General features: G+C 41.2%; 1 protein-coding gene across 1 annotated transcript in view; it reads left to right on the plus strand.

Annotated features, from left to right (window-relative positions):
- The window catches only part of nrxn3a (neurexin 3a), a 236,892-nt gene that overhangs the window by 21,451 nt on the left and 189,309 nt on the right, over positions 1-26,132 (plus strand). The window contains exons 3-4 of the mRNA XM_041060565.1: positions 2,484-2,504; positions 3,537-3,563. Coding sequence (XP_040916499.1) covers positions 2,484-2,504; positions 3,537-3,563 — 48 coding nt within the window. The remainder of the gene's footprint in view (positions 1-2,483; positions 2,505-3,536; positions 3,564-26,132) is intronic.

The raw sequence follows: 26,132 nt of genomic DNA on the forward strand, positions 1-26,132 counted from the left end.
TAAAGCCACGTGTATTTCAATAATCAAAGAAGGACAATGGTTTTGATGATGAACATTGTTGGATTTTTGCTCTTTGCGCTTTCATGTGTGTTGGGGCCTTTGGAAGGAATCAGTTCACTGATCTGTCCAGTATTCAGAGATATTTGGCTGTGAAGTGTGTCATGGAACTTGAGATGATATCTTAGTTACAGATATTATTGTTTTTAGAAAGTCTATAACTACTCTGATTTTAAAGATTAACCAAAATAAGTACTTAATAACATTTAAAGTGGGAGTATAACTTCTGCTGCGCAGCAGAGACAGTGGCCTCTGTCTCTGTAATTGGAGGATGCTGTCTGTTTGTGTAACTTATTGTTGCTTCTGCTGAATAAAACCCTAAAGTTATTTCACTGGCATTCACTCACCTGACATTAGGATTTTGAATCGCAGCCACAAACGACAACAGAAATTGAATTCCCACACCAAACGTCACTTCAACACCGTAACCAGTGCGTTGGAAGTTACGTTGCCAGTCGAGTAAAGCAGATACCATTTCCAAGTCTGTTTGGAAACCCAGATGTTTGTTGTGTCATTGTTAGGCCAAGGGTTATTTTTGTCTGATCACTTTCTTTTTTGGCCTTTTTGACCTTTTGCCGATCTCTCTCTTCTTACTTATAATGCTCGACGCTCCAGCTGATTATGGCTCTTTCATCATGCCCCAACATATTTGTTGCCGTCACTTTCCTTTTCATTCTTTCAGTGTTTCATGGTGGCTGACTCATTACTGCCACCCACTTCTATGGAGTGTGTCATTGGTATCTTTGCTTTTATGTCAGAACCTTTGTTCACACCTTGTCGCCTGGGTACATGCATATGATGGTAACTCTCACATCCAGAAAGTGGTTGTACTCGACCATTTTTAGAAAAAGAAGGATCTAGCAAAACAAAATATGGAGCTTTCCAAGTACAGTGGGGCCTGTAGTTTCACTTTAAAGTCTCAATAATAACATAGAAAAGATGAGGCAACATACGATCAAATATGTTGATAATTTAAGTTGGCTTCATCACTTTATCACCACCTGTTAAACTGCCTGTTTGTCTATAGTCAGTTGTAGCTACAGTATATAATTGGTTATACTTTTTACCACTGTTCATCATTGGTTAGTGCAGTTAATGTTTCTAGTTATTCTGCATATCTGTGTTCAGAATAAATATATTTCCAATAAGTTTCCCATAAGAACAGTTTGCCTCTGTATCCCACTCCTTTAAGATATGTTTGATTTGTTAATATGGGCGGCACAGTGGTTAGCATTGTTGCCTCACAGCTAGAGGGTTCCAGGTCCGAACCCCGGTCTGGGCTCTTCTGTGTGGAGTTTGCATGTTCTCCCTGTGCCTGCGTGGGTTCTCTCCGGGTACTCCAGCTTCCTCCCACAATCCCAAAAACATGCACATTACATTAATTGGCTACTCTATTTTGTCCATAGGTGTGAATGTGTGGTTGTCTGTGTGTGTCTGCCTTTGTGTAAAGTAATTTAAATTTAAATGCTTGTTGTTTCATTGTATTATTATTATTATTTAACACCATTACTATTTGAAATACTGTATTGACACCTTGACACTTTGCCCCTCCCATTGTTTTTTTGGTAGCTGTCTGTATTAGCTGACATGATCTTGCCATCATTTTCATTGTTCCCGGGGTGATCTTGGTAATGTATCCGGCTGTGCACAGTTTTCAGAAACTAACAACATTTGTGGAGCATTTTCTTACCCTCAGACTTTTAATCTGAAGTCACTGTCAGGTCAGGATTTGCACTTGACAACCACTTTAATCTGCGACAAGAGCTCAGAAAGCATTGGCCATATTTCCAAAAGGTTTTGCTGTGGATATTCAGTGTCTTCAGGGAATCTTGGATTTTTGATGTTAGGGGCCCCATGGTTTTGTTAAATGCTACACTTCTGCTCAACTCCCTCGGTGGCTGTAAGAATAACAAAATCATCAGTATGGTGCTTAATCTGTCCAACACTTGCACTGCACATCACTGCAGCCTCTGTGAGCTAGAACACGGAGCTTTACACCTGTAGGTTTGTTCTGTCAGTCCTTGGACTTTGTCAACAAAGATCAAAAGTCAATCAAAGGATGAACTTTATTTTATTTTGGGTTGTTGTTGCCTTTGTGAATGTCTATTTAATTTAGCAACAGCTCCTGTGAATGCTGATCAAATAAGGTAATGTGTCTGCACTGGAAGGTAACAGACTCAAATCTGTGTGTCTCTCTGAATTTCAGCTGTCACTGAATGATGGTTTTAAACCAAATGTTGCTACTGTAACTCCTAATTGCTAAAACCTTTTGAATTTTAACGGACATACACATGGCTGTGCCCACTGCCAGCCCTCTGTATGGACTATTAAGGGTTTAATCATTTGCATGAAAGTCAACATGCAAGTAATATGAGTGTTTCTAATACTGCCTTTGTTTGCTTGTTTTCTGTCTCTTTCTGTTCCAGAAGTCGTCAGTAATATGCCAGGTGAGTTTGAATGAAAACAATGTAAAATGTAAATATATGACAACCTTAGCAATTATTTGTATAGCTGCAGATTTCCAGACAGGGAGCAATACAAACATAGTATGGGCCTGGTGAATCTGCATTGTGAGGCTACTGGTGAAACAGCATAAAGGTAGATTCACAACAGTAATGTGAAAAAAAAAATAGAAGATGAAACAAGAAATAATGTATATATTTATATAAAATGGTGAATGTAAATGGTAGATACAGTACATTTGTTCTTGTATGTTATTTGCACATACAATAAAAATTCTATTGCTTAATGTTTCAGTATACTGTGAAATTAAAACATAGGTCAATATTCCAAGAGAGATGTTATTACCTGTGCTTTACCTGGTTAAATAAATGAATACATTAACAAGAAGATAGATGTCTTTCTTTAGCACTACATCATGTAGAAGAGATCATTGTTAAAGCATCTTTAATGTATCAAATGACAGTAAGAAAACATGTGACAATGTGAAAGGGGCTGTTTGTAGTGATGAACCTACGGTGAATCATCAGCTAAATCTCCAGCTCCTCCTGGTGATAGTGAGTTTAAGCTCATTGTTTTTCTCACTGATCGGGTTCACTCTTACTGCTCTCATTGTGTTGTTTTTGGCCACAGCTGTACAAATTAACACCTGATAGCGATTATCTGTTAAAAACATGCTGGAACATTAGCTGCTAAAGATCCAGAGCCATCAGGAAGGTAGAGACCAAACAAGAGCTAAAAGAGAGTGAACATTGGGCTTATATTTATAATCTTCAGGTTAAATGTGCTTGAGCAGGGGGTTACTAACATGCTGATATTTCTTATGAGGAAGCTTCCTGTTCATTCACAGGAAGCTTTGTGACACCTGTCAGTGTGCTCTGATGTCATGTTTTCTCACCTGGGGAAAACATGTATCATCACAATACAAAAGAGTATTGGAACTAAGTGTTCTCTGTTCTGAAGTATGCGCTTCCAATCTTTCTCTTCCCTCTCTTTTATGCCTTTCTTATCCTCTCAAGGCCTTGCACATATGATGGCAGAACAAGGTATGCCTCTCTTTACCTCTTCTCAATCATATCTTTTTTGTTTGTTTGGGATTCTGGTGTGGAGCAGCATGTTTTGGTGTTGTTGTGTAATATAGACAAAAGTGCATGGTTCTATATACACTGTGATAGTGTGATTGTATTATTCTGCTGTACGACCCTGCAAAGGTAAAGTGCAGTAACTACTTCATGAACTTTTTTTGCAATTAAAAAATATACATTTTTATTAATATACATTTATTTACATTAGTGAAACACATGATTTAGTATGATGACTGCCATGGTCATGTTATTTCAAAGTCAGCCTGTTTGTTGTAATTCTGAGTCAGAAACCAGGTAATCCGGTACAATAGTTAAGGAATTGGCAAATAAGGCAAAAACAAGAGCATCAGTCGTTTCATTTAAATAGACAAACACTACATCTGTTTATGATCAAATGACAAAGCTGTCAACAGATGTGTTAAATATTCTGACAATAAAACAAGACAAAAAAAAAGACTGAAAATAAAAGAAATAAATACAACAAAACATTTCTCAAACCTTCAAGTAAATATGTAAACCAAATCTTCATCTATCCCTAAAGCTAAGCGAGTTGCTTTTGTGCCTAAACCTAACCAAACCTTTAATATAGAAAATAAAAATTGAAACTGTTCGGTTATGTTTCATTTGGAGAACTTATGATAAAAAGAACTGCCAACAAACTGCTACAAAACCTCTCTCACTGGCAGTTACAGCTAAACAAAGTTCAATATTAACACCAATACAATTAATTCAGCTGATTTGATGATTTGCATGTTTTAAATGGTAGACTGATAAAAGATTGTTCAAAAGCAGAATGTTTGTCTGCACCAATATTTTCAGTCAAATTAGCTTCCAAAAAAAGGCAAATCTATGTGTTAAACAGTTAACCAGAACAGCCAGGAACTTTAAACTGTCTATTTTATTTATTTATTTGTTTTTTAAACTGCTCTTTACCTTTGTATGGCAGTGATGTTGTGATATCCAGTGGCTCTTTTATACCTGATTGCATGATTTAAGTGTTTTGTGATGTACAACTGCATTACACTTGCTACTGTACATTGATTCATCCTCATGACATGTATTCATATATACATTGATATGTTTGAATTGGAACTCACGTTTCCTCTCCTTCCTCCTCCCTGTCTGGACTCTCTTGGCTGTGGATCCTGTCTTCTGTCTCCGCCTCCTCCTGCTCCTCTAGCTAAAAGCAAAGGTACAGCTTTTTCGAAATCTTTCCTTTTCCGTCTCTATGAAAAGCGACGCTTGCTCTGTGAGTGTTTGAGAGTACTGCAGTGTAATGTGTTTGATGCTCTAATGTGTTTACTTGTCTGTGTTCAGTGTCTCTTCTGTAATGGTTTCTCACCAAGAGTGCTTGGATTAAGCAAGTAATTAAGTTAACCTTATTTGAAGGAGGAGGGGAAGAAAGAATGTGTTGCTTTGTGTTTTCTTACTGTGTGTGCGTTCTGTAATTTGTTAGAAGATTATACAGTGTTTGCAGGGACGTTGTGAGACAGTTTTATGATGCAAAGTGAACAACAGTCAGTGTGGATCAGTTTTCACAAGCACTCTCCAAGCTCTTTTTCAATGAAGTACAATTCATTCTCATGATTGGCTGATGGAACGTGGCCACCACACAGGGTTTCTTCTGGAAAAAGAACGAACAAGCATTGTCTTAAACTCTATAATCCATTAACTAAAGCTGTGTTCACACCTAACCTGTTTGTTGTTGTGTCAAAAAACTTGAATTTAATTTGGTTCATCTATGCTTCGTCTCCTAGAAAATACTTGTGAAATATGATTAATTATCAACGGCAAACACATTTTGAGGGAAATGTTGTTGTAGTCAGGCTGGGTTTTCTATTAGTATATTATATTATATAAGTTTAGTATATATATAGTATATATATAGTATATTAGTATAATGAGGATATGTTCAATCAATTCAAATTAATATCCTAAGTTTATAAAACTTGTTTTCTCAAGTTAACTTAGTTTTACATTTTCAAAACACATTTTAAGGCAGCAGGGGAACTTAATGTTTCTAAGCTGAATGAACATATAAGTATTCAGACCCTTTCACATTTAGCACACTTTACTGGGCTGAACATTTTATTTTAAATGGATAAAACTGGTATTTTTACCCATCAGTCTACACTCAAGAATCCAGTGAAAACATTTTTCTGCAAATTTATTACAAATCAAAAACTGAAATTTCTCATTTACAAAAGTATCAGGATCCTTATTGCAGTAATTTATATACATATACATACATTTATATGTGCATGTGCACATAAATATAATGTGTATATAAATGTTTGTATAAGTACATGATACTTTGAAAATCTGGATGTTGTCAGTTCATTATAATGCAGTTCATGATAATTCAGTCCATGATAATGCAGTTATGACTCTTATGAACAGCAAACCTTGAAATTCTACTTTGAAGCAGTAGAGATGGTTCTTTTATTGAACAGCAGAGCATATTGTGATGAACACAAATTCAGTCAGCATGAAAATGTGGAATCCATATTCCTGTTGGGTGTTGGTACAAAGTGGTAGCGGCTCCGATTCAGAAACATGTCTTTGGGTGTTCGCCTCGAGAAGCCGTGATTGGCTGCAGTCTGCTTGTGTGCACCTGTAATGGCTTCCCCCATTCAGAGAACAAAGCGCGTATAAGCTCCTGGAGTTTCCTCTCCCCTCACCACCTGTCTCTTGTAGTTTTTGCTGTGTCTAATCCCTGAGCGAGATGGTAGACATTATTAGGCATCAGGCTCCCTGTCGCCTCCTGTTAGGCAGACAAGAGGCTCCATTCTGGCTCTATTTGCATGTCAGCACACTGGTGGCAGGGAGGCAGATAGAGAGAGACGGGGAAAATAGAAAACTGTGTCTCAGCCATCGAGGAGTCATATTTTACTGTCACGGGCTGAAACAGAGTGCTCCTCTGCTCATTTTCATTTTTTTAGATTTGGTCTTGTTAGACTCTTCTTTTCTCTTCTTTAATATATTCTTGGTAAATCTCTCCCTCTATCTGCTGTCTCTGTTGACTTCTTCACGTTCACTCCCCATTTACTCCCTAATTCCTTTTCCCTCTTTTTTTTTTTATCCCTTTCCCTGACCTCTCTCTCCTCTTTCCAAGATCACTAACAGTTTCCCATCTTGTCCATTTTTATTAGTTTGATTCTCTGTTCACGCAAACTGTCTTAATGCAATGTTGTCCAGCTACCATTTTAGTTTAAATAGACCTATGATTCATGCCAGAGCGGTTGTGCCAACACTGACGGCTTGGGCAAAAAAAAAAAAAAAGCAAGGTCACAGTATCTGGCTCAACTTCAGGTGCAATGCAACGCAACACTGTCCAGCAACACAGTGCATTAGCCAATCAGTTACATGCAAACAAACATTCGCAGTAGATGACTGTGTAATGTAAACAGTATATTTCTATTGTTTACCTGGTGATTGTCAAGACGTAGGATAAAGTGATTGCAGTGATAAATTTTAGATTTGTAAAGTGCTTCCAATTATTCAACACTGTGCAGTCATATTCATGGATGTTAGTTAAAATAGACTTTCCTTTTCCTGTAAAGAAGAAAATCCAGTGTAGCTGGTCATGACTGGATCAGTGGTGTCATGATGGTTTTAGGGTGGAGGATGACAGAAGGACAGACATATAGGGGGGTGGTGGTCACTGGTAAGTAGGGGAGGCGTGGGGGGTTGTTGCATGGACAGTTGTGTTTTTTGCGCTTGACTGAGTGCTGGTAAGAGAGCCAGACATGAAGGGGCAGGGATAGCCCCATCATCAGTGACAGTGGGGGGTGGGTGGAGGGGTGTGTCTCGGACATGTAGTCTGCATTGAGCATACATGGAACATTATTGCAAATCCTGTTTCTCGTATTTGTTCACAGCACATTGTCTAAGTACGAATAACGTATTTGTCTCATACCCACACTTCATAATGTCAGATTTTTGTTCAGATTTGTAGCCTAAGCTCAGATAATGCTGATGACATCATAAGGGTTATTTTATTCAGGTTTTATTGAGGTCGCACCAGAGCCACAGGACACATCATACAAATGTCTCTTCGAATTTTGCTACATGTCATCCTCAACATACTGTCTCTAGCAAGAACAAATTTACCTGCACCATGCACAAAATCATGGACCACTCCAAAACTTTTTTCACCTTTTTTATCACCTGACTTCCTCCTTTGCTCCTGTCATAATTACTGCAGCCACTAGAGGTCACCTAAAAATAAAACGTAAACATGGGTCAAAGTAATCTGTTTGCAGTCGGCCTATGGGCTAAATTTATTTATTTATTTTTTTACAGGAGGACAGTCTCACTGTAATATTTGACGCTGTGCACCCCTCAAACCAGTATCTGTTCTTAACTCCCATCTGGACACAGAAACAGGTCCCCAGTCTGGAAAAGGTCCAACTCTAACAGAAGCTTATTCTCGGTCCCAACTAACTGTCATGTGTGTGGACACTGCAGACTCATATCATGTGCACTGTGGATGAATATAGTGTAGTTGCGTATCCTTTATGGACATAATGTGGATGACACTGGATGTTTTCATGGACAGAGATGTGTGTGGATAAATACTGTACATATCTAATTGACTGTACAATATACTTTCTAAATATAACAAAAAGGGAAGTAGAAAAAAATAACACACTAACACCTTGTCATGTGATTCAGACCAAAGCCGGTCTTGGCAAGCTGCTCACACCCGAACTGTTCATGCGGTGCCACACTGTGCTGATCATATGCCAGCAAACAGCAATGGCAACAAAAACAACAGACCCAGACAAAACAGAGAGAGCGCAGCATTGACTAACCACACTCTTAATTTGTTCCACATCCCTCCATGTGTACCTCCCTTCTTCCCTCTTTTTCTGTCTTTGTCTCAGCCACAGAATTATTTTAATGTGTATGTGACCAAATGTTAGTTTTCCAAGGCAAGATATCAGTATGTGCATGGCCCACTATAGGTCTTGTAGGCTTGTTTTTCCACCTCAGCAACCTGAGAAAGATGGATGCACTGTCCATCCAATGGAGTGGTGACATCCTATAAGTGAGCAGTTAACCTGTCACTCAGCTCTCAGGTAACCTGATGTGGGGGTCAGATGTATATGGAGAGAAAGGACTACACACGCACTAATAGAACTGGAGCTGCATTCAGGTAACTTCAGTACACGCTGATCTCAAACAGCCCCTATGCACTGTTTGATGTTAGACTATGCCAGACAAAAGTGTGAGTGGTCGTAAGGTCCGTGAGTCACAGTCACTGAGAACTGCAGCTCTGACGACCACAGATCGACTGTGACAAATTTCAGTTCTGAAATTCAGAACAAAAGTCACGGCTGTGTGAGTGCTGCTGCTATGACCGAAACGTATAAGCCAACCAATCAGAAGACAGCATGAAGTGACACATGATACGATGGCCAGCACAAGTATTGTAAGACAAATACAGTACACACAGATACCATGTTGGCAAACCTCTGTGCTTACATGTAATTTTTGAAGTTAAACAGTACTTGTTCTATGGCCAAAGAGCACTGCTCTCAAAACATGAGAGTGCTTGATTGGCTAGAGTCGATGGTTACATCATAATACTGCGATTCACCTGGTTTGGTTTGCTTCAAAACTAATCATGTAACATTCTGACACAGATTGAGATGAAGATTTTATCAGAGGATCATCCCATCAGCTGCTGCAGCTGTCGTAAATTCCAGAGGTGTTAGACAGAATACACGTCTGAACAACACAGCTACCTCCGGAAAGAATGCTTGATGTTTGCAATGTGACATAGATCTTGTCACTGTTAAATTGACAGAGACGTGGTCTCGAGTCGCATGACTTTGACTCTTTGAGTCATGAATCTGTCTACTTTAGACCCGCCTGGATAAAACATGTGCCTCCTCACGCTTGTATACCTCCACCAACTTTAGCTGCTTGAGTGTTATGTATATGAAATATCACCATGAGCCAAAAATTTGAACATTGGCGCTGTCTGTGTGTGTAGCTGTGTGTGTATATACATATGCAACGTGTGCATGAGTGTGTGGAGGGAAGGATCAGTGTTTCCTGGAGAGCGACAATGAGCTCACTCAATGGGTAATGAATTGTGGCGACGTTTGATTGCTTTACAGAGGTGTGTACTCTTGTTAACCTTGAGGAGACATTGATAGTCAGGACATGATGATGAGATTCTAACCATGAACCCCCCCCCCCCCGCTGCACACCCTTATCTCTTACACCTGAGAAAACCTACTTGATGCCCGATTTTCTTAAGCCAGTTCTCGTGTTGATATTTCACAGTTAAAAAAAAACATTTGATAATAACCTTTAATATATAAAAATGCGTAAAGAAACATTCTTGAGAATCATCCCTTAGATTTAACACCAGTATTACACTGTAAGTTAAGACCACAACAACTGAACCTCAGCCAAAGAACTTGGCGCTAGGGTTATTTGCGTAACCACTGACAACAACCGGGGGAAAAAAAGGATGAATAGCTTCTCCGTGAGAGATACGCGTATGTAATTTTAGTGTATCATATATGCATGAACCTGGAAGTCCAAATCAGCTGAGGGCAGGAAGAGGGCAGAGGACTTAAATAGAGGACCTAAATAATGTTAGTCACAGTGAAGCTGGAAGCCTGAAAGGAGAGAGGACCAGAGAGGAAGCAACACCACACCGAAAATAAAGAGATGTGGAGAAGTCACAGGTAAGAGTGAGGGAGTGAAAGGGAGACAGCAAAGGTACAATGAGTTTGTGTGTCTGTGACAGAGAAAGGGGAAAGAGAGGGACACCGTGTGTATGTTAGACAGAGAGCACTATATAGTGTTATCTCCGCTGGACAGACATTTTTGATAGTACTGTGAAGCAGTGCCCATCACTGCTCTCTGTTATAGAGAATGACAGCAACCAGTAAAATTTCTCTGTCAGGTTTCTAAAACTCCTGCTTCCTCGCAGTGGAAACGGTAGAAATTTGGAGGCTCAAGAACGACATTTTCTTATAAACAAAACAAGTGAGATCAAAATTAGTTATAAGTGTAAGTTATTGAATGACTAGTTTTATTATTATATGGCAGTTTTATTCTGCTATAAGCAGGCTAATGCCTTCTGAGTTTGTACATTCAATGATTGCAATAGATGTGGGGGCTAAGAAACATCTGACGTGAAGCAGTCGGGTGTGTCCAATGCGGTCATGGAAGTTAAAACTTGTGTTGTGGTCTCTTCTTTGTCAGCCGAGTTGTAATTACATTGTGTTGTCGGCTTCAGCATTGCTGCAGATGTTGAAGGTCGACACATAGATAATGCTGTTTTTTTTCTCTTCCGTCTGTAAAACTGTCAACAGCTGGTTCTAATTTTCCATATGATGTTCTCACATCTGGACCAAAGGACAGACTTTGCTTCACATTTAGCTAATGTTTGAGCTTGGTAAAGTCAGTGAGTGTAAGGGCAGAATGCAGATGTAATCGATCCAGAGTTTACACTGGCTGTGTAAATGGCTGGTATGATGATCTCTTCCGGCCCTGTGATTCATTATAATTTGGATTTTGACAGCTCTGGGCTCATCTATCAGCTATGGCCTCGGCGAGAAATATACAATACTGAGAAGAATTTTGAGGCAATGAAACGGTAGAAGGCAGAAATGTGTTGTGATGGTGTGTTGTTATGTTCAGATGGCCTTATTGTCATTTGCCTCGACGACATACGTAAGATGTCGTTCCACCAGGATCCTCAGCTTCAGTGAGCAGGAGCGTTTGAAATCCCTCACTACTCCCTATGAAATGCACTCTCTGTATTTCACTCTGAAGTGAGCAGTAAATTCAGACTTCAGACACACAGTAATCATGTTTGTTCATCGCTGACAGCTGTGAAAATACACAGCACCAGTGTCTGCATATATAAAATGCAGAGAGTTTTCCTTCCACTGTGGAGCTTTTGAGGGAATGTATGGTGAATACATTTATTACACCCAGACTTTGGACACAAATAAAATGATGGACTATAAATGTAGAGCACACTACAGTAAACAGGGACTCATTTTGGACACAGCCCAAGTGTGTGGATTGATATTCTTATAAATACTTTCTTATATTCTCTCTATTGGAGTTTTGATGGTAGTGGTGATAAAAACATCCTTAGCTGTTTCCCTGTGAGATCTTGTGAGTGTGAGGGCAATAGCATATGATTCATATCATTTTCAGACTATGTAAACCATTCAGTGATCCCTGATGGTCTATACAAAAACATCTACATTTGTTTTTTTCCTACTCTCATTTATTACACTCATTGACACGATACATTCCCTGGCCCCTTAACCTAACCTCAGCCCTAAAATTTAGCAATATATGTGTCGGGGCTCGATTTTTGTCCCTGAAAGAAAGTCAAGTCCTCAGAATGTGACTGTGTAAACAGATTTTTGTCCCCATAAAATAAGTAATACAAATACAGATACACACAAATACACATTTCTCTGCTGCTTGTACAGTGTGTGTGTGTGTGTGTGTGAGTTTGTCTGTGTGGCAACCAGGCCATGATCAAAGCAATGACCTTTCAAAAGGCTGGAGTATCCCACCATTTATCAGCTCTAGCATGTGTATATGTGTGTGTCCTTACCTGTATGCAGCTAATGTAAGACCCACTGTCTACACTTTACTTGGAAGTGTTCTCCTGTGGCTGTGCCTACGCGTCACTGTGTGTGGTGTGTGTGTCTGCACTGCTCTGCTGTTCACATGTGCTTTACTGTGGGCCTGAAGCGCTTGTATAGCAGGGTCCACTCCATCTCTTTAACCAGGGGCCACCTGAAATATGGTGACCCACATTAAAAACCCCAAAGAGACACATAGAACATAACAGGAGGCTCTGAGTCTCACACTCTGTCATTATAAAGAACTGTTGGATTTCTGCCTCCTCAAATTTGTTATTCTTTCTAATGACTGGTCTTTTCTACCTGATATGAAGATGTCTCAGAATGAATCAATCTTCAGTAGTTTCAGCTGATGCAGCTTTCTTCATTTACACATATATCTGTACATATAAAGGCTACTGTCACACATGACAACAGTTTTTCGGTGTCCGCCATGAAATGATCCTCTGGCCAACCCTCCAGATAACCTCCTGAAGATCGTACCTTCAGTGAGAACGTGCTTCATAAAGCCTGTGTTCTGTATCTGAGATGACAAGCTACATGCATTTCATTGGGAAAAGAGCTAACTTCAACTTTTCACCGCCCGGCTGCAGAGAGATTTTGTCTGTGCTACTTGATCCATGATCACATTTTAGCCAACACACTGTGACCTCACAGGGAAGCAGAAAATCTGAAAGTACCCTCTTTAAAGGCCACTGACAAAATGGATTTTAATGCTGGCTGTAGAGCTCTGAAGTCAACAACATCCTCCACCTTTACTGCAAAGTTAAATGTGGCAAGAATGGGACCAAAGTTCTGTAAATCTGATCAAAAAAAAAAAAAAAGGTGTGGTTATGGCTTATTCATATGCCAGTGAAAACAGTGAAAGACCACAGGCACAGTGTCACATTAATGTTCTTATATAAAGTAATTAATTAATCAATTAATAAATTGTGAAAAGCACTTTTGGACAGCAGGTGACCCTTAGCTGAGGTGTGGTGCATGTTGTTGCAGTCATAAATGTGGAGTAAAGATTCTTTTTACAGTGTCAGAAACTTCCCACAATTACAGTTACTAAGCTCAGAAACTAAAAAAAAAAAGAAAATTAAAAATGTAATATTTCTCATTGATGTGTAAGTTTTAGAACGAGCCACTTCTCTTTCTACACAAGACACTGAAACTATTAAAGTATGCGTCCGATCCTCTATTAAAATGGGCCTGTGAAGGGGAGTAGAGAGAGCAGCTCGAACTAATGAAGAAGTGAAGGAACCCAAGCATTTAGCAGCTAAAGAGACAGATTTTTTTCTCAGGTGTTGTCTGTCTGTGTTTTCTGTGTGTGTGTGTGTGTGTGTGTGTCTGTTTGTCTGTCTGTCTGTCTGTCTGTCTGTCTGTCTGTCTGTCTGTCTGTCTGTCTGTCTGTCTGTCTGTCTGTCTGTCTGTGTGTATATAGACAGTGCAAGCTCTTGTGCAAGAATCTTTTCATCATTTCATCATCTTTTCATGATTTCTCCTCTTCTGCTGGAAACTTAAATAACTGATGATTTTTTTATGAAACATCAATGTAGTCAAAAAAAAAAAAGAGCACACATAAACACACACAAAGAGAACAATAACTACTAATAAATGAATAACAATGCTGGCGTAACATTTAGCAAGCTGTCTCCTCAAGTGACTCATCATCATGTGTCCTGCAGTAAGCAGGGCACTGGGACAGAGTTTCTGAGTATCTCTGAGAGGATCTCTGTCGTTTTACAAGGGAAACCTTGTTTGTGAAATTAAACAGGACTGATTCTGCTGAGGGAAGCATCTCTGAGCCGAGCTGCTCCGGAGCCACAGAGCATTTTCCTGTTTACGTCACATGTTTTACTCACTTTAAAACACTGCGTACATACACAGTACAACTTTACAGTGGTTACACTTGAAGCAATATGGTCACTGAACCGTTAAATTAGAAAACAATAAGACTCATGTACTGAACAGACACAAGTCAATTGTAACATTAGTTGTTTTTTTTTTTTTTTTTTTTAATGGCTGATTGGAAATGGCTCGGACATTTGTCACAGACATAAAAGATGCTTGTTCTTCAGCCAAAGGTTTTCAGCAAGTGCAGTTGTGTGTAGATTCTAAGCCTGGGCTGATGGGAAATCATTTATTGTTGACCAAAACAAATTCCACATTTTCATCGATACATGTATGTAAAATTGTGACCTGTTTGGACTCAACCATGACGGAAAGTCAACTAATAAAAGAAACTATTTCAGCCTTAACTTAACCAACAGTGATTTACTCTAACCTAACTTCAGGCCCTGAGTGTTGGTTGTATCAGGAAGTGTATGTTTATTTCTTTGGTCTTCAGAAGCCAAAGCAGCACTGCATTGTCACACAGACCGATACAAAGAATTGTAACCCGTTCAGCTGAGGATGTCAGCCCCAACAGTCCAATTGCCCCCCGGCAAACACATTTCGGCTGCAGAGTACTCCCTAGACGACATTTCAGAGAGGAGGTTGTGGGGGTGGGGGGAGTGAGAACACGCTTCAGGGGAAGAAAAACATGGCGTCGATCTATGAAACGATTAAATCCAGATTCCTACTGACAACATTTCTCACCCCCACCCACCCCTCCCCCACCCCCCCCAGAGGGGAATGACATGGGTAGCGGCACAGAAAGAAAGATGGAGGGAGGGAGTAATGGAGGAGGAAAGAGAGAGATTATGAGCGGGATTGTGCTGGTTATCTTAATTAAATGGAAGTGCATTTTATCCTCCTCCTATTGATTTTTGCCGAGGGCAATGTGTGTATTTCAAAGGGAGAGTCTGCAGCATGAGTTCTGGTTTAGAGGCTGTATTTTTTTTTTTTTTTAACTCATGGCCCGATGCGACTATTGCAGTCAACAAACTATTGAGATAGTCATTTAAAGGAACAACAAAGCTGAGCTCCAAGAAACAATGTACAGCTGCCAGACTCAATTTGGCTCATGCTTTACTGCCGTAGAGCCATATGTACAAATAGATGACATATGATATTCATGAGAGAGAGAGAGTGGCACTTATTTGCAAAGGTGTCTGATTGCATGAATGCTTCCCTGATTTTTTTTTTTTTCTTTTGTGTGTGTGTGTGTGTGTGTATTTGTGTGTGCGCCTCACCCATAAGCGATCTATTTGCCAGTGCTGATACCATCCCAGCCACAGCAGCCGCCAAGGCTGCACAGGTCACAGACAAGAAAGCAATGCGTTTTTATTTTCCGTCCTCTCCTCCCCTTCTGCCCTCCCTCCCTTTTGATTTTGGGAAAGTTAATGTTAACAGTTTTGTCAAGCGCGCTGTGCTGCAGGCAACACTGCTTAAGTATATCTTTTGCAATTTATGTGACCTGCTTTCTGGCAGAGGCTTTTTCCCATTACTGGGAATGACATTTCATTTAGACTCCATCATTCATCTTTCTCTCTTTGGGCTGCGGCTCTTGGTGTCTCTCTCTCTCTCTCTCTCTCTCTCTCTCTCTCTCTCTCTCTCTCTCTCTCTCTCTCTCTCTCTCTGCCCCCCCTTTATCCCTTCATCTCCCAGTCTACCTTTATACTCTGTTAATTATGTTTTACACTTGTTTTACTTTGCAATCTTTTTCTCTCCATGTCTCATTCTCCCCCTTTTCTCATGGTGACAGAGTTTAATTGACATTGGCGGTCAGATTGAAAACAGCTTTATTTCAGTCTTTATTGTGTGTCCTGGTGGTTTTCAAACACATAATGCAGTCCAATACAAGAGTGCTGCGATAAATCCTCCTTCATGAAGGTTATAATGTTCAGTTTGTGTTTTGGAGAGCTGTTGATTCAGCGTAATTGTTATTTTGGAGGCTACAGTTTGTGCTGCTGTTGAACTGGGAAGCGTTGTACAGACAGGTGCTCCTGTTATTTATCCTGCCCTCAAAGATATTCTTCAATGAGCCATGTCTGGGGAAAAACATAAAAAAAAAGGTTCAGAGTTTAGATTTGATTTTTTTCTGTCTTGATTCAGTTTTTCTGTGTATGTATCAATGGTTTTGTGGATTTCTGAGTTTCCTTGTTGTGCAGCCATGAACTGCAGCATACGTGGTACACCTCATGGAAGCATGTAGACTCAAAGAGAACATGTTAAGGTGGTTTGAAATAGACATTTGTGTACATTTTAAGGCATTTGAAAAACTAAAACAAAAAACACAGGAAACATTCTGTTTTTCGTGAGTTGAACATATGAGTCATCACATGCATTATTAGACTCATATAAATAGTATTTCTCGCAAATAGAAAAGTGCATGTATTGACTAATGATTTTTTTGAAAGCTTTATTATCATGAGGTACTGGCAGTACTTGGTTAAATAGGCTGAGTAGTGCACGAGTTGGTCACATTCAGATGTCCCACATTGGGTTACTGTATGTACAGTACATACGCACTAGGAAATATTCTGATGTAACTCTTTTTTGAAAGCAAAGCTGATAACCTGCTTTTAAACTCACAGGCTGCTGTAGCCTGTGAGTGCATTCATGTCTGATGATGACAATATGTTCATGGCATTTGCTTCTCCTTAGAAATCATTAGATTGTCTGATGATTTTCCCTTTTTCACTTTGCACGCTCCCATGAGGTTTGTGCAGCAGTCAATACTGTCTGTGTATGGAACGAAAAACGGAAATGAGACTTGTTTTTTTTTTTTTTAAGTTCAGATTTCTTGCTAATTTCATTACTGGTTTCAAGAAGAAAGTATGAAAACACACAGTCATTTTCTTTTCTCAAACAGATTTCTGAGATTTTTTTGTTTTGTTTTCCAGACTGAATACACTTGAAGGCCTACGCATGGTCTGAGTTTGGCCTGCACCACATGATGCTTAAGAATCATGATTTGTGAAATCTCTGGTCGTCAGTCCAGAGCAGCAGTGGTCTTAGATCTGACTGAGACATGTACATCAACAGCCGAGTCAGACAAAAGACACAGTCAGAGTATGGCATATGAAAAAAAGCTGAATACACTGGTTTGATGCTGGCAGTGGCTGCCATTTTTATCCATCTATCTACTCTCAATGACCCATACTGACAAAGAGAAAACATGATTTTAGTTCATCATCAAATCAAATATTTATATTTCTCTTTTAGAAAAGTCATTCAGTACTTTGTAGGAGCTCCTTTGGCAGACTCTTCAAGGCTGTGTGCTTCAGGTCATTGCTGCTTCATGTCGTCCTCCCCTCTGTTCTGACCAGTCTCCCTGTCCCTGCTCCAGAGAAGCCACCCCCGACACCCCATAGTGTGATACTGCCACCACCATGCTTCACTCTAGGCATGGTATTAGTCAGGTGATGAGCAGTGCCCGGTGAGATGAACGGACATTATGACTTTTAGAAGAAGACATTCCTTCAAAACATATTTGCTGTTGCATATTCGCTGAATGGAGCCAAAATTTCTAGGCGACAGGGTTATGCTATCCACATTGTGAATGGACTGCATTTGTGTAGTGCCTCAAAATCTGTGATTCACACAAAGATGGCAGCGAGCCACCATTGAGGGTATGAGCCAAAGCACCTGGAATAATTTGGGGTCCAGTTTCAAGGTGCTCTGAGACACTTTGACATGAGAACAGGAGGATCGAACCACCGACCCTGTGATTAGTAAATGACCCATAGATAGATCGATAGATTCATGCCATCACCCTGTGGGATCCTCAGACCTCCCCTCCGAAACCTGTGCTTAATGTCACAGATATGTGCTACACTCCATGTAGCATGTTGTGCTACAGGTTTGACATGTTGTGGCGTGTTGAAGAACATCTGTATGGAGCATCAGTAGCAGCCATGCATGAAGATTCGGGTTAAAGGTTCCACTGAATCTGTTTTCTTGTGCTTCAAAGCATTGCTGTATTTGAAATAGTTTATTGATTGATAGATTTCTTTGAGGGCTTTAGGGATGATAATATCGTTGGGCCCACCACTTTGGCGTGGACAGAAATATTGACAGATTTTGTTCAGACATTCATGTTCCTGAAGCTGTAGTTAGAATTCACATTATGACTTTAACTTGGACTCGTCCTCAATAGACAGCTCAGCAATACAACAACAAGCAGCCCCACAGCCTGTGTTCACATTCTTTGTTCTTGTGTATTTGCTGGCTGCAACAACCCAACTTGGAAAAAAAAAAAAAGATTTGATTTACTCCTAGAAATGGATTCATTATTGTTCTACAGTTGATCCACATACTTGCCCTGCATCTATTATGTATCTGCCAGGAGGCTCCAGTGTGGAATTATATTACACTCCCCAGTTTGATGAGTGTTGCACAAAATGTGCTCCAGAGTATTCACCAGTTCATAACAGTCTGGTTTTTTTCTTTTCTTTTTTAAATTTGGCTGCTAGACCTGTCTGGAGTGAGATCTATGAATATGTTATTCAGGAGATGATGATTGTATCAGTAAATGGATGAAGGATTGAATCAAGTGTCTTCACTTGTCAGTGGGAGTGAAAAAGGAACGTTTGCTAATGTTTCTCCACCTGTAGTTAATTTCCACGGAGGGTGTGGTCAGCAGAGAGTGAAATCTGCCTCATTCAGTGCCAGCGCATCAAAATAAGGTTTGCATACATTTTCTTTGCTCCATACTTGACAGTCAGCGTGCCTTCGCCATCTTTTCAGCTTTCGCATTGTTCCACATGGCTGAGTTCCAGTGATCATCAGATCGCTTTTACTCGACTGTAACTGCAGCAATCATAAAGTTATGACTGGCCTTTTCCAAGAGAGAAATGCTCTGGTGTTGTCCTGCTCTTTGATAAATCTTAAAGCTTGACTGGCTGCTATTGAATGCATTCGACCCCAGAAAGGGTTTAGAAAGTGAAATTCAATTTCTCTTCAATTCGGTTTTATTTAGAAAGCACCAAATCATAACATACATTATCTCAAGGCACCTTACAGAGTGAGGTCGAGACCTTACAGTATTATAGAGAGAAACCCAGCAGTTCTCACCATGAGCAAGCGTTTGGCAACAGTGGAGAGGAAAAACTTCCCTTTAACAGGAAGAAACTTCTGATAGAATGGGACTTAGGGAGAGGACGGAGGGATGGGGCAGAGAGGAGGAAGAGGGGGGAGAGGGGGACAGAGAAGAGAGAGCTTGAGAGACCAGGACCAGGTGTGTATACTGTTGTATTCAAGCACTGTCAGACTGGCTGTTATAATGATAATCACAGTTATATGTAAAGGTGTAACAGTATTGTGGATAATAACAGCAGCAATGATTGCAGCAGCAATCAGTAATAATAATAATACTAATAATAATAATGACGATGATGATGATGATGATAATGATAATGATGAGTGTTGAGTAGTAGTGGAGGAGCTGGATCCTGCAGCTCTGAGTCAGAGATCCCTCCAGAATGAGGACAGAGAGGAAAGACACAAACTACAGGACAGAGACGGTTAATAAGTTAATAATATGTAGTAGTGTGATAGAAATTTATGGGTAGAGACTGAGGTCATGACCTGTCTCCGGTGGACAGTTCAAAGCTCTTCACTTCACACCTGTCATTAAAATATTTCTCCACATGCGTCTTGGGTGACCACTTGTGATCGGACCACTTGTGATCGGATGTCACTTCCTCACTGCAAAGGCCAGCAGTTCTTTTCACATCCCTAGTCTAAGTATAAGAAGAAATCTTGTACACATTGCTAAAAGAATGTGGTCATATCCGGACCAGACCACCTCTGAATGAGGTTCGAGTGACTGGATCTCACTGCATCCTCAGTGCGTCTTGGCTGCATTCACACCTGTACTGTCCACTTCAGATCGGATCATTCAAGACATGGGTGTTAATGTCTGCCTCCCGAACCCAAACCGGGAGCTGGTTCCATGGGAGAGGACTCTGGTAGAGATGAAGAGAAAAACTGGAGAAGCAGTGTTTCAGTGTTGAAGGTGACCTCTGATCTCTCAGCATTATGGCTCAGTAAATTAAAACGTTAGTGCTATCAGATGGAGGAAGGCTAAGCGGATATACACACCACATCAGGCTGGCTGAACATATGTAGGAGGTGAACGCCTATCGCTGATTGATCTCGTTCCTAGGTTACCCCATCTTGTGTAATTCCCCCGTCAGCATACTTCAGCCTGCAGAATATTCCCCTTAGCATTTAAGTTAATGTAAATTCCCAGAGAGGAAGATGAGTGACAAACATCGGCACTGTGTACTGTTATTGGAAATGAGATTGCTTTTTTATGACAAACCTCGGGGCTCAGGGCCCACTAAGCTTTTGAGCATTTATAGCCTCAGATAAGAGGAAGTCCATTATGTCTCATGCAGAGGGCTCATTACATTCAGACACTGGATTTGATTCCTCAAATTCTGTGAAAGCTTACTTTCTCAGAGGTCAGTGCAGAATCAGAGTCTGATCATTATCTCCGTGTCCTCTGTCCTGGAGAAAACTTCTCACACATTTTGTAACACTGTATGACACTGTACATCAATACTTTCCTCTCCAGATACGTGTCATGTGTTCAATACTTGAAACGACCTGTGTAGATTTTCCCCTGACAGGCAGTCTTTCACAGCTCAGAGTAATTACTGTCCTCTTTAAGAAGCAGAGGTGGAAGTAGGGTGACATAAGACGACCACAAAACCTGTTGCAGTGAACTTCTCTACACGTTAGCAGCAAGCAGTTAAACTGTTGCCTTGTGACACATCCAGCAGACACAGAGGAACATTAGCAGTCAAAAATCTCCACTATAAGCAATTCTGTCTCTTTAGCTGTTGAATGCTCCACTATGTTCAACAGTGAATCCCTAACTTTGTCTGTCTGCTGTTTGGTGCTGGGCTGTGAGTGATGTGAGTGATGTGGGTGCTGGTAGACAGTGGGTTGATCAGAGTGCTTTCAGTAGAGCTGTATGCTGCTTCTGGAAACAGGATTGGTGAGAGCAGAGAGTCTGTGGGCCTTAAAACTGAAACAGTTAGCTGAAAGATGCTAAAATACTCCATAGAGCTGAGGTGATCTGCAGAGCTGCTAACAACTCACATGATCCACCAACTCTGTAAGAGTTGGTTGCATATGAACAACAGGCCCATAGAAAGGGGCCAGTAAAGACACAGACAGGGCCAGTAAACACAGATGCAGTGGCCCACCAGGATTTCTCCCAGCATGCCTTATGTCCAGTACAGCCCTGCTTGACACTATTGTGTTTGACACTGTCAATCAGATTTATTTACATATTAACTGAAGACGCTGTAACATTATTCTGGATAGTTCCATCCCACTTTAACCCCTGGACCCCGGACTGTGACTTTGTGAGGAGATTTCTGTCTGTGAAAGCTTCTCATCCATAATGACACCGATTATAGTCTCTGGTCAGTATTACAAACACCCTGCAGGGTGACTTGGCAGAGCATTTGTAAATCTTAAGGACAGAGTCCACGCTCGAGTGCATATTTATCCGTGTTAGGTTTGTTAAATGTGGTGCTCGTGGTTACAGTAGTGTAAAAAAAGACCTTGGTTGTGCTTTCCAACCAAACGGCAGTGTCACTTGTTAGTACGTGTTAGCTGGACTGATAGCACAGTGGATTATAGCTGGGGGGTTGAGCATGAGACCCCTCACATCGTACTGGTGTCTCTCCACCGTCTAACACTGCGGAGGGAATTGGACTTTCCACAGTGGAAGGAAAATGGATGAAAATGCACTAAAAGCAAAAGAAAAATCCCCCAAAGACACATTCAAATCAAACAGCTCATGCACCGCAGTGAAAAGGATGCGGTGCATGAAGGTTTTTTTTCTCCCACACCCTGCTGCCCTGTGGTGTGTCAGGTTAAGAGAGTGTTGTGTTGGCTGGGGCTGTCTGCTTGTTTGAGGTGTGTTTCTGTGCTGTTTTGGCCTTAGCTCCTCTAGTGTTGCTCTGTTGTAGGTGTGTGTCACGGTTGATGAGGTAATACGGCGTGAACACGAGAACTGGAGCTGGCCAAGCCGCCTGGAACCCTTTCCAAGCCCCCCAACACACACACACACACACAGTCTTCTTGGAACCCCCCCAAGCAGGAGGCGGTCCCTTCCTGACTCATATCTGCAGTGTTCATAGCAAATTAATAAAGCAAACCTCTTTTGGGGGGTTTTCTGCTTGTTGATGTTAAGCTGTGTAATTTATATTCCACTGACTTGATGAGCATCTGGTTAACACAGGAATAACCACTGGATAACCACGAAACACTTCAAATACAAATACATCATTTTATTTTAGTGTATTAATAAATGTTTGTTAAATTGTTTGACCATGTTTGAATGTGAGTGGGTTGAAAGTTCTGTGCATTTGAGTAAGAACCCAAAGCTTCTGCCACACTCCTCCAGACAATGGGTTTGAAAAGTTACCAGTGGGGACTTTCCGTTCCCTGTTTATTCTGATGTGGTGATTGATGGGCCTCTGTTTAAGAGGCGTTGAAGGTGGATTTTTGATAAAGTCTTCAAGAGTTGAAATCAGGTTGCATTGCCTTTGTGTGTGCTCTGGGATCTAAATAGAGTCCTGTGTGGGATCTGGTTCTAGTTTCTGCTCTTTTCAGGTATCCTTTAGTGTGGGTCTCTGTGTGCTCATCTCTACATCAGTCCACCTCTCCACCTTCGCTCTGAGTCAAACCTGTCTTCAAACCTGTAGTGACCCCTGCCTGACCCCCCCGAACGAAGCACCTCTGCCTCTGTAGCTGCTATTTCAGTCTGTTTTCACACTGACATGACACAGCCACATCCAGAGCTCAGGGCAGAGCCAACAAACTGCACCACGTTCAAAATAACATTTGTAGGTTTCTCTTTCAGAAGTCACCTTGTTGACCCCGCAGCAGCACAGGGAAGCAAACCAGCTTTATATTCCATTCCCTGGGTCTGTGCAGTGCCACTGGAACTGTGTGGAAGTAACACACTTCTGCAATGAATCTCCATTCACTGTCAAGCATCTCCACTGCCTTACTGAGGGCTCTGGACTCAAAAGATGTGTATGGGTTTGTGTGTGTGTGTGTGTGTTTGCTCTGACACATGTCATATTGTGTATGCAGACAGCATGCCCTCAGGCAGAATGTGGCAGTACAGAGCACAGCACACTGCACTGACAGTGGCTCATTCAAAAAAAAAAACAAAAAAACAGCTGAGTATCTGAAAATCTGTCAGTTTGCCAGGCAACCAAGCACCTTTAGTTTCCTCTTGGATTAAGTCATACAATATTAACATGTTATTTAAACAGCCTATATACAGACTAATCTTCAGCAATTTTTGAATGATATGAAGAAATCATGTTGTCACTATGTATTATGCAATAACAGAAAATGCTCTAAATCAAAATCTCCTTCCTTAAATCTGAATCATGCTGAGTTTCAAAACATCAGCAGTGAGCTGCTGGGGAGATCCTGCATTTGGAGAAACTGTCAGACACGTAACACGGTCAGGGAGAGGATCTACATGACGTACATATTTGGTCATTTTAATTAAAAAAAAAATCACTTGGTCTTAGTCACATAACTAAGCTGTTCCACTGTACAAAAGGTAGCAGTCCTCAGGAAACAAGACTTAAGAGCAGAGAGAACACTTTTTGCATTGAATAACTTCCTGTGTGTTGTTATGCCTGTGCATTTGGGTGCATAAAATCATGTCAAATCATCACCATTATAAGGTGAGGAGTTACCACATTTAATCACAACTGGGTTCAAAGGGTAAAACAGATGTTTAGCATCTGGGTCAGTGTGAGATATTTAGCTAAGATCTTTTTTGAAAAAAGGCTGTAGACATACATACTTTTTCTCGCTGTGTTTTTTTGTTCATTCCATTTTGTTCCATTCTTTGTTTTGTTCTGATTCTTTTCTAACCTTTAAATTTAATTGCCTTCTTTTGTAGTCATATGTTCCTTTTCGAGAACTGTGTCTAATTAGTGTCTTTTGTCTTATTTCCTATTTCTTTTTGCTGAGCTCCCAAAGATGCAAACAAACCCAGATCCTCTGTTTTCTGCATATTCTTGACTCCTGCACTGTGTGTGACAGACATGTGCGGCGTTAGCCGTCGTCATCACAACGCAGGCCTGCTTCACTGAGCTCACATTATTCTGTCCTCAGTGGGAGACCTCTGTGGACTGTATCAGTGGCTTCATCTAGTGTCGAGGCCGGCAGTCAGGGAGCAGTGACAGGGGCCGACGCTGTCCAGACATTATCTGCGTGTCATGATGCTGCGGGGGCTGACTGTACTTGAGTGTGTGTGTGTGTGTGTATGGTAAAAGGGGATCTAGGGCTATTCATGGTGTCTTTTGTCTTTGTTGAGGTTGTGCTTCCTTTGTCTTCTTGAAGACACAGTTGGGGACAGAGTCGGTGATGTATGCATAGTGTGTGTGTGTGTATGTGTGTTGTGGGGTTGGTTGGGTTGCTAGGGATGATTGAAGCACATGGTCCAAGGAGCTAAATTAGCCCAATTGCAGAGGGCAATCTGTAATCAGTGCTCTACTCCCTCTCCCCTACCCCCTCTCCAAGGTTCATGCAATTATGGGCCTGATGAAGCCCTGTGCGCGTGTGTGTGTGTGTGTACGTGTATGTGTGTGTTTGGGAGGGCGTTCCCATATGTAGGGCAGTGGCAGTGTTCTCAGTCATTTTAAGGAAGTCCATTGATCCTAGCCTGACTTCATTACTGTCACTACTCCTGAGTAGAAGCCACACAGGACTCTATTTAGATCTAATCTATTCTACTTTACTGTAGTCTAGTTTATTCCAGCCTGATGTGTGTTATTGCCGTTGCCTTCAGTAGTTCATCATCCAAACAGCAGCTCAGCCTTGGTTCATTGCATTGCATAGCACTGTTTGTTGCACTGCTCCTCATCTCCAAAAAGTCCCTCTGCTGCCGTGACAGTCTGACAGACACAATACACAGTCAATGATCTAAGTGTGTGTGCATTTCCAGACTCGTTGCTTTCAAATGAATATGGTACCTTTGTGCTTTGCAGTGTGTCTAATGTATTGTTAGTTTGCCGACTATCATTATCATTATTGCTGTGACTTCTCTCCGTGAAAGTGCTATGAAGTCTCGGGAAGTCAGCAGAAAGTGGTCTGGATGAACTCGTTCCACCTGATCCACTGTGGACGTGGACATGTGGACGTGGCCCCTCCAGACCTCAGAAGTACACACCTGTAAAATCTGAAGATCCGCATGTGTTTGAAAACGTGGATGTTTGGATACAACAACACAATTCTTACTCCGTGAAACGAGCAAGGTGTGAAACTGGAGGCTTACCCACCACCAAACAGGCCGGCATCACTGTTCTCAGGCCCTGCCGCTGGTGTGGTAAAGAGCAGGCTATTTTTGTACCTGTATTAGTGCCATCATTCTATGGTCCACATGGTCCCCTGTGTTCTCCCCACACTCTGCACACCTGCAAGGCAGCTGCAGGGCTCAGGAGGCGGAGGAGGTTGTCCATCATTTGCAGGGGTCACTGGTTCGCTCCATGGCTCCCCCTGTCCACACATCAAGGTGTCCTTGAGCAAGACCCTGAACCCAAAATTGCTCTCAGTGTGCAGGTCAGCGCCTTGCGTGGCAGCGTTGCTGCCATCAGTGTGAGGGTGTGTATGTAAATGGAAAACTATGAGACGCAAAAGCGTGGTCTGTTTCCCATTTACCTGCAGCTGCTTCCATCCAAACATACATGACCACACACATACAGGTGCAGAGCTCATTCTCTCAAATGCTGCTTTGTTGGGTTAATAGTGGAGGTTTACTGAGCGCACAGGTTTTGATGAACACCTCGCCTGAGTAAATTTGATCATTGATAGGGTGTGTTTTTTGTGGATTTGAGTGTATGCGTGTGTGTTTGTAGAGCAGATTACTGCGGTGGGCCCCGGCCTTATCTCTGCCGGCCAGTTGCTCACTGTGACACGCCACTCACATGACAACTCGGAAAGAGAGAGAGCTGTTATC

Source organism: Toxotes jaculatrix, chromosome 17 (assembly GCF_017976425.1).
Source record: "Toxotes jaculatrix isolate fToxJac2 chromosome 17, fToxJac2.pri, whole genome shotgun sequence".
NCBI lineage: Eukaryota > Metazoa > Chordata > Actinopteri > Toxotidae > Toxotes > Toxotes jaculatrix.